Genomic DNA, 9,224 nt, shown 5'->3' on the forward strand with positions numbered 1-9,224 from the left:
AGACAGATCAGAGATGTTGGTGTGGATGGTGGGTAAAGACAGATCAGAGATGTTGGTGTGGATGGTGGGTAAAGACAGATCAGAGATGTTGGTGTGGATGGTGGGTAAAGACAGATCAGAGATGTTGGTGTGGATGGTGGGTAAAGACAGATTAGAGATGTTGGTGTGGATGGTGGGTAAAGACAGATCAGAGATGTTGGTGTGGATGGTGGGTAAAGACAGATTAGAGATGTTGGTGTGGATGGTGGGTAAAGACAGATCAGAGATGTTGGTGTGGATGGTGGGTAAAGACAGATTAGAGATGTTGGTGTGGATGGTGGGTAAAGACAGATCAGAGATGTTGGTGTGGATGGTGGGTAAAGACAGATTAGAGATGTTGGTGTGGATGGTGGGGAAAGACAGATCAGAGATGTTGGTGTGGATGGTGGGTAAAGACAGATCAGAGATGTTGGTGTGGATGGTGGGTAAAGACAGATTAGAGATGTTGGTGTGGATGGTGGGTAAAGACAGATCAGAGATGTTGGTGTGGATGGTGGGTAAAGACAGATCAGAGATGTTGGTGTGGATGGTGGGGAAAGACAGATCAGAGATGTTGGTGTGGATGGTGGGTAAAGACAGATTAGAGATGTTGGTGTGGATGGTGGGTAAAGACAGATCAGAGATGTTGGTGTGGATGGTGGGTAAAGACAGATCAGAGATGTTGGTGTGGATGGTGGGGAAAGACAGATCAGAGATGTTGGTGTGGATGGTGGGTAAAGACAGATCAGAGATGTTGGTGTGGATGGTGGGTAAAGACAGATTAGAGATGTTGGTGTGGATGGTGGGGAAAGACAGATCAGAGATGTTGGTGTGGATGGTGGGGAAAGACAGATTTGCACAACAATGTTTGCAAGTCAAAGCCACAATTTCCTTTACCCAAAATACTCATTCATTGCAAGTAGGCCTATGTATTTACAGGAAGTGACCTAGAATCATCAGTGTCATGACACCAGTATAATGAAAGAGCCATAAGCTGCAATATATACTAGAATGATATTGTGACGATACTGTAATCCAATTAGTAGCATATTACATTGGAAATTCATGCTTAGTGTATCATGTACAATGTTATAATGTGTGTTACTGGTGATTTCTATCCTTTGGTGGGCAAATTTCACAATTCAATTTAGTCAACACATTCACCAAAGGTGGCTTTGATCACAGTTTTGAGGTTGAGGTTGTTTGATGTTCATAGCTAGCTAGCAGCACAAGCAACCACTGTTGTGCAAATCTCCCTTCACCCACCATCAACACCAACAATCTCTGCAATCCTCCTCCGTGCCATTGACCTTATGATTTTGTATCTGTATTCTAGCAAAGCAGAATTGGAAAACCAGACACAGCCATGATTGGCTTTCCTACATCTCTTTTGGTTGCGCTTACCCGGAACTAATGACATGCATAACAATGTTTCATGAAGGGAACATATTCACGCAAACATCTGCTCCTCGCCTGATTGGTTACCGACAGCGGTGTCCACGTGCAATTTGCGCAGAGCAGAGCTGAATTTTTTCTATTGCTCAGCTAGCAGGATTCGCCCCGCTCTCCTTCCCACAATCCCCTGCGCATTGCTACTGTTGAAAATGAATGGGGGTGGAACTTCGTCTGGTGAAATGAGTAATGTAATGGAACTGAGCGTCATGATCAAGGGCTAGCGACACTAGTCGCATTAGCGTGTCACGTTACAATGCATAATATGGAACCTACCAACCTATGCTGGGTAACTGTAAACCTAAATTGTCGTTGTAGTTATAAACTTATCAACAACACATGCATTACCTTCAAGCAATAGATAGTCATGTAAGGATATCTCGATTATCCGCAGATAAATCATCATCCTCAGTGCAGGAGCAATATAGTGAGAGAGACTCATTCTGGCCCTCACTCGTTTTTTCAGTGCATAATTATTTTTTTGCAGGCCATCTAATAATTTGTTCTGGTAAAAATGTATTTGAACTCACATTTCACTATCTGACAATGGTAGGCAACGTTTCAGGCTTTAAATTAGAGATGTACTATTTTATCATGTGTTTTCCCATTTCTAAGCCTTACTGAACAAAGAGCCGTTTGGGAGTCAAATGAACAGCTCATTTATTTGAATGGAGCCAAATGACCTGGCTCACAAAAAGATTCGGAATGCCCATCACTAGTGCCGCGTTCAAGATAACTGGGAACTCTGAAAAATACTAGGTCAAATCATGAGGTCAGTGATCTCCAGGTCGGAAAGTCGGAGCTATAGAGGCCCGGGTTCCCGAGTTGGAGTGCCGAGTTGGATACCCGTTCAAATCGATTTCTCCAAGTCGGAGCTTGTTTTTTTCCGAGTTCATAGTTGTTTTAAATGCACTGAAGTCAGAAGTCAGAGATTTCCGAGTTCCCAAATTCCCTGAAATTTTGAATGCGGCATTGTAGACTTAAGCAATAAGGCCCGAGGAGGTTTGTGGTATATGGCCAATATACCATGGCTAAGGGCTGTTTTCACGGTACAACGCGGAGTGCCTGGACACAGCTCTTAGCAGTGGTATATTGGCCATATACCAAAAACCCCAGAGGCGCCTTATTGCTATTATAAACTGGTTACCAACGTAATTAGCGCAGTAAAAAAAAAAATTGGGCCGTACCCGTGGTATACTGTCTGATATACCATTGCTGTCAGCCAATAAGCATTCATTTTCACGGGATTCACGCATTCAACCAGAGAGGAAGAGTGGACAATTTCGGCAGAAAATCTGTCCTCTTCCAGCAGGTAGCGTTTTTCGTTGTTCGCCCACCAAGCGAAGATGAGGTCAATGCGTTTTGAATTTGGTCAACAACAAAAATGTATGGCTTATTTGCTACGTGAGGTTTATTCGATCGTAATGCGTACACTGCTATAAGTAGGACACATAACATCCCAGCAACTTTGAGAAAAAACAATTTATATCGGAGTTGTCTCGAGATGGCTATGCATATGCATATTCGTAGCGTCTCTCTCCATTGAAAACACGCGGTTAACGTCAACAACACTCATCGAATATTCAAAATAGGATTAAAACAATGCGATGTATCCACCAATCCAAAGAAATGATCAAAGGGAGCTAGACTGCCCACCGTGCTGCTTTGTGGACAACGACTCGCGCGGAGAGATATGTAGTATCTTGTCAGAATATCTATTATCTTTGATTCAACAAAATCACGTGAAGTGGGCGGTGCGCGCCACCAGGAAGAAGGACCGGCGCACGCGTGAAGAAGGGAATGATGGTGGATAGGTAGGCAACGCATCACGCTTGACGATAGCTATCGATTTCCAACAGTTCACTAGAGCTAATAGGTCGTACATCACTCAAAGGTACTTGCTGTTACTAGCACTGTAGCTAGTTCCCGTAGAACGACACCCTGGAACATAAAAAAATGCCGAACATTAAGATATTTAGCGGTAGCTCCCATCGGGAACTGTCTCACAAAATCGCCGATCGTCTTGGGATGGAACTCGGGAAGGTTGTGACCAAGAAATTCAGCAATCAAGAAACATGGTAAGTGTAAACGTGTAATGTATAAAAAGCTAATCTGTTTAAATCTTATGTTACAGAAAGATGAGTGAGAAACGTTACGTTAGGGTGCTGCTTCTGACGCTGCCTCGCAAAGGTGCTTGGAACTTGTAGTTTGTCACGCATCTCTTGAGGTTAATTTTAGCGCTCAGTTTGTTGTCTTTAGGGCGAACTACACTTCCCCATACGTTTCAACAAATGTCTGGATATTGTGAGAGCTGACAACCCATACAGGTTATAACCATGATTGAGTGACACGTTTTGTTAAAAACGCACGTGAAACAATTGTTACTTGTGACATTGATGCAACAAGCTGTACACTTGTCAATGTGTGTTGTTCAGTACTTTGCTCATACCATAGTTGTATTGTCACTGATCTTAGCCTACTCAACTCTTCTCTTGTCACTGCACTTCTAAGGCCCCTAACCCTAAACACCTGTAGGCTGTGGTTTCTCTGTCTCATGAGTATCCATCATCACTAGTGTCATGCTGTGTTAGCAGAGAGTATTGTTTACCCTGTCCTCGCCTTCACTTTTCCTCTCCACTGGGCCCTAACAGTGTTGAGATCGGAGAGAGTGTGCGTGGAGAGGATGTCTACATCGTACAGAGCGGCTGTGGGGAGATCAATGATAATCTGATGGAGCTGCTGATTATGATCAATGCGTGTAAGATCGCCTCGGCCTCCCGTGTCACAGCCGTCATCCCCTGCTTCCCCTACGCACGGCAGGACAAGAAGGACAAGGTGGGGGTGAGGGACAGACACCTAGTTACTTTACTGTTACACCACCAACCATTATACCACATCATCATTTCAATTCAGAAAGTAAAGTCCAAATTCCAATTCCAAATTTTCTAATTTGAAAAGCATTGGAATTTCAGTGTACTTCCTGAATTTAAATGGAATTGACCCCAACCCTACCATTATACCACATCACTTCCCAGTGACCCGACCACCCATGTTGTTGCCACTGACTGCATGGACGGACTCCAGCAGGCAGCTACAGCAGATGGATGGGACTGGGAGCATGCCTGGGTTTTGTTTAGATTTTATTTCTCACTGTTTAGTTTTTGCCATCTCCGCTGATTTAAGTTCAACCTCTGTGTGAACTCTGAACCGAGTGAGCAGTCATTGTGGGATCTGTTTGTTGCAGTCACCTGCCTGCCTCCATTCCTCTGATTTATATCAGTGCATGTTCTTGTCCTCCCAATATAATGTATTACATGTTCTATGTGTCTGCCAAAAATATACTGTACAAAAAGTGAACAGTATCATTTTTCTGTAGCAGAGTAGTTTGAAGTTGTTTTTCATTGACTTGAAGTTGGTACATGTGACTAGTTTAGAATAGCCTATCTGCTGCCCCTTGTGGCTTAGGAAGGAAATGTAGTATGGACCAACCTTTAAGATGGAAGACTCAGCTCATATCATGTGATGTGAGCACAGCAAATGAGATGTGTGTGTGTTCGCTTACAGAGTCGGGCGCCCATCTCAGCCAAGCTGGTGGCTAACATGCTGTCTGTGTCTGGGGCTGATCACATCATCACTATGGACCTCCACGCCTCACAGATCCAGGTCAGGAGTAAGGAGGGCACTGGGGTCTGGCAGTAGAGGTCAGGAGTAAGGAGGGCACTGGGGTCTGGCAGTAGAGGTCAGGAGTAAGGAGGGCACTGGGGTCTGGCAGTAGAGGTCAGGAGTAAGGAGAACACTGGGGTCTGGCAGTAGAGGTCAGGAGTAAGGAGAACACTGGGGTCTGGCAGTGGAGGTCAGGAGTAAGGAGAACACTGGGGTCTGGCAGTAGAGGTCAGGAGTAAGGAGAACACTGGGGTCTGGCAGTAGAGGTAAGGAGAACACTGGGGTCTGGCAGTGGAGGTCAGGAGTAAGGAGAACACTGGGGTCTGTCAGTAGAGGTAAGGAGAACACTGGGGTCTGGCAGTGGAGGTCAGGAGTAAGGAGAACACTGGGGTCTGTCAGTAGAGGTCAGGAGTAAGGAGAACACTGGGGTCTGGCAGTAGAGGTCAGGAGTAAGGAGAACACTGGGGTCTGGCAGTAGAGGTAAGGAGAACACTGGGGTCTGGCAGTGGAGGTCAGGAGTAAGGAGAACACTGGGGTCTGTCAGTATAGGTCAGGAGTAAGGAGAACACTGGGGTCTGGCAGTAGAGGTCAGGAGTAAGGAGAACACTGGGGTCTGGCAGAGGATGTCAGGAGTAAGGAGGGCACTGGGGTCTGGCAGTAGAGGTCAGGAGTAAGGAGGGCACTGGGGTCTGGCAGTAGAGGTCAGGAGTAAGGAGGGCACTGGGGTCTGGCAGTAGAGGTCAGGAGTAAGGAGGGCACTGGGGTCTGGCAGTAGAGGTCAGGAATAAGGAGGGCACTGGGGTCTGGCAGTAGAGGTCAGGAGTAAGGAGAACACTGGGGTCTGGCAGTAGAGGTCAGGAGTAAGGAGGGCACTGGGGTCTGGCAGTAGAGGTCAGGAGTAAGGAGGGCACTGGGGTCTGGCAGTAGAGGTCAGGAGTAAGGAGGGCACTGGGGTCTGGCAGTAGAGGTCAGGAGTAAGGAGGGCACTGGGGTCTGGCAGTAGAGGTCAGGAGTAAGGAGGGCACTGGGGTCTGGCAGTAGAGGTCGGGAGTAAGGAGGGCACTGGGGTCTGGCAGTAGAGGTCAGGAGTAAGGAGAACACTGGGGTCTGGCAGTAGAGGTCAGGAGTAAGGAGGGCACTGGGGTCTGGCAGTGAAGGTCAGGAGTAAGGAGGGCACTGGGGTCTGGCAGTGAAGGTCAGGAGTAAGGAGAACACTGGGGTCTGGCAGAGGAGGTCAGGAGTAAGGAGGGCACTGGGGTCTGGCAGTAGAGGTCAGGAGTAAGGAGGGAACTGGGGTCTGGCAGTAGAGGTCAGGAGTAAGGAGGGCACTGGGGTCTGGCAGTAGAGGTCAGGAGTAAGGAGGACACTGGGGTCTGGCAGTAGAGGTTAGGAGCAGGGAGGACACTGGGGTCTGGCAGTAGAGGTTAGGAGCAGGGAGGACACTGGGGTCTGGCAGTAGAGGTTAGGAGCAGGGAGGGCACTGGGGTCTGGCAGTAGAGGTTAGGAGCAGGGAGGACACTGGGGTCTGGCAGTAGAGGTTAGGAGCAGGGAGGGCACTGGGGTCTGGCAGTAGAGGTTAGGAGCAGGGAGGACACTGGGGTCTGGCAGTAGAGGTTAGGAGCAGGGAGGGCACTGGGGTCTGGCAGTAGAGGTTAGGAGTAAGGAGGGCACTGGGGTCTGGCAGAGGAGGTCAGGAGTAAGGAGGGCACTGGGGTCTGGCAGTAGAGGTCAGGAGTAAGGAGGGCACTGGGGTCTGGCAGTGAAGGTCAGGAGTAAGGAGGGCACTGGGGTCTGGCAGTGAAGGTCAGGAGTAAGGAGGGCACTGGGGTCTGGCAGTGAAGGTCAGGAGTAAGGAGAACACTGGGGTCTGGCAGAGGAGGTCAGGAGTAAGGAGGGCACTGGGGTCTGGCAGTAGAGGTCAGGAGTAAGGAGGGCACTGGGGTCTGGCAGTAGAGGTCAGGAGTAAGGAGGGCACTGGGGTCTGGCAGTAGAGGTCAGGAGTAAGGAGGACACTGGGGTCTGGCAGTAGAGGTTAGGAGCAGGGAGGACACTGGGGTCTGGCAGTAGAGGTTAGGAGCAGGGAGGACACTGGGGTCTGGCAGTAGAGGTTAGGAGCAGGGAGGGCACTGGGGTCTGGCAGTAGAGGTTAGGAGCAGGGAGGACACTGGGGTCTGGCAGTAGAGGTTAGGAGCAGGGAGGGCACTGGGGTCTGGCAGTAGAGGTTAGGAGCAGGGAGGACACTGGGGTCTGGCAGTAGAGGTTAGGAGCAGGGAGGGCACTGGGGTCTGGCAGTAGAGGTTAGGAGCAGGGAGGACACTGGGGTCTGGCAGTAGAGGTTAGGAGCAGGGAGGACACTGGGGTCTGGCAGTAGAGGTCAGGAGTAAGGAGGGCACTGGGGTCTGGCAGTAGAGGTCAGGAGTAAGGAGGGCACTGGGGTCTGGCAGTAGAGGTCAGGAGTAAGGAGGGCACTGGGGTCTGGCAGTAGAGGTCAGGAGTAAGGAGGGCACTGGGGTCTGGCAGTAGAGGTCAGGAGTAAGGAGGGCACTGGGGTTTGGCAGAGGAGGTCAGGAGTAAGGAGGGCACTGGGGTCTGGCAGTAGAGGTCAGGAGTAAGGAGGGCACTGGGGTCTGGCAGTAGAGGTCAGGAGTAAGGAGGGCACTGGGGTTTGGCAGAGGAGGTCAGGAGTAAGGAGAACACTGGGGTCTGGCAGTAGAGGTCAGGAGTAAGGAGAACACTGGGGTCTGGCAGTAGAGGTCAGGAGTAAGGAGGGCACTGGGGTCTGGCAGTAGAGGTTAGGAGCAGGGAGGACACTGGGGTCTGGCAGTAGAGGTCAGGAGTAAGGAGAACACTGGGGTCTGGCAGTAGAGGTAAGGAGAACACTGGGGTCTGGCAGTGGAGGTCAGGAGTAAGGAGAACACTGGGGTCTGTCAGTATAGGTCAGGAGTAAGGAGAACACTGGGGTCTGGCAGTAGAGGTCAGGAGTAAGGAGAACACTGGGGTCTGGCAGAGGATGTCAGGAGTAAGGAGGGCACTGGGGTCTGGCAGTAGAGGTCAGGAGTAAGGAGGGCACTGGGGTCTGGCAGTAGAGGTCAGGAGTAAGGAGGGCACTGGGGTCTGGCAGTAGAGGTCAGGAGTAAGGAGGGCACTGGGGTCTGGCAGTAGAGGTCAGGAATAAGGAGGGCACTGGGGTCTGGCAGTAGAGGTCAGGAGTAAGGAGAACACTGGGGTCTGGCAGTAGAGGTCAGGAGTAAGGAGGGCACTGGGGTCTGGCAGTAGAGGTTAGGAGCAGGGAGGACACTGGGGTCTGGCAGTAGAGGTTAGGAGCAGGGAGGGCACTGGGGTCTGGCAGAGGAGGTCAGGAGTAAGGAGGGCACTGGGGTCTGGCAGTAGAGGTTAGGAGCAGGGAGGGCACTGGGGTCTGGCAGTAGAGGTTAGGAGCAGGGAGGACACTGGGGTCTGGCAGTAGAGGTTAGGAGCAGGGAGGGCACTGGGGTCTGGCAGTAGAGGTTAGGAGCAGGGAGGGCACTGGGGTCTGGCAGTAGAGGTTAGGAGCAGGGAGGGCACTGGGGTCTGGCAGTAGAGGTTAGGAGCAGGGAGGACACTGGGGTCTGGCAGTAGAGGTTCAACCAGCCAGGATATAGAGATACACTGAGTCTGTCAGATGTAAATTCTTCTTTTGCGCCCCCAATCCAACAGACAACACAATCAGCAAACACACACCACACATGGAGTTCTACAGGGGTTAAGTGACTGGCTCAAGGGCACAATGACTAGAGATGGTTCCTGGGATGTGAAACCGCTAGATGGCAGCCTCTGACTCCTGTGTGTCTCTGGTATCTCCAGGGTTTCTTCGACATCCCGGTGGATAACCTGTATGCTGAGCCTGCTGTACTAAAGTGGATCAAGGAGAACATCACAGAGTGGAAGACCTGCACTATCGTCTCTCCAGACGCAGGGGGTGCCAAGAGGTGAGACAGGACAGAGTAGTCAGAAAGATTTTGGTCAGAGGGATTTTGGCCGAAATGTGATGCATCAGAGAGGGGGAGGAGACAGACGGGGAAAGAAAGAGAGGAGTATGGGAACCACTGTCC

At 50.2% G+C, this 9,224-nt stretch overlaps 1 protein-coding gene across 2 annotated transcripts in view; it reads left to right on the forward strand.

The window, feature by feature from the left end:
* The first annotated feature begins 3,251 nt into the window (after positions 1 to 3,251).
* Positions 3,252 to 9,224, forward strand: part of LOC120062397 (ribose-phosphate pyrophosphokinase 1-like) — an 8,897-nt gene continuing 2,924 nt past the window's right edge. The window contains exons 1-4 of one of the 2 annotated variants that reach the window (XM_039012346.1): positions 3,252 to 3,548; positions 4,122 to 4,311; positions 5,035 to 5,133; positions 8,977 to 9,101. In XM_039012346.1, coding sequence (XP_038868274.1) covers positions 3,427 to 3,548; positions 4,122 to 4,311; positions 5,035 to 5,133; positions 8,977 to 9,101 — 536 coding nt within the window. In that variant the 5' untranslated portion in view covers positions 3,252 to 3,426. The remainder of the gene's footprint in view (positions 3,549 to 4,121; positions 4,312 to 5,034; positions 5,134 to 8,976; positions 9,102 to 9,224) is intronic. The other variant, XM_039012347.1, reaches the window with a different exon arrangement.

The sequence above is a fragment of the Salvelinus namaycush genome, chromosome 17, assembly GCF_016432855.1.
Source record: "Salvelinus namaycush isolate Seneca chromosome 17, SaNama_1.0, whole genome shotgun sequence".
Lineage (NCBI taxonomy): Eukaryota > Metazoa > Chordata > Actinopteri > Salmoniformes > Salmonidae > Salvelinus > Salvelinus namaycush.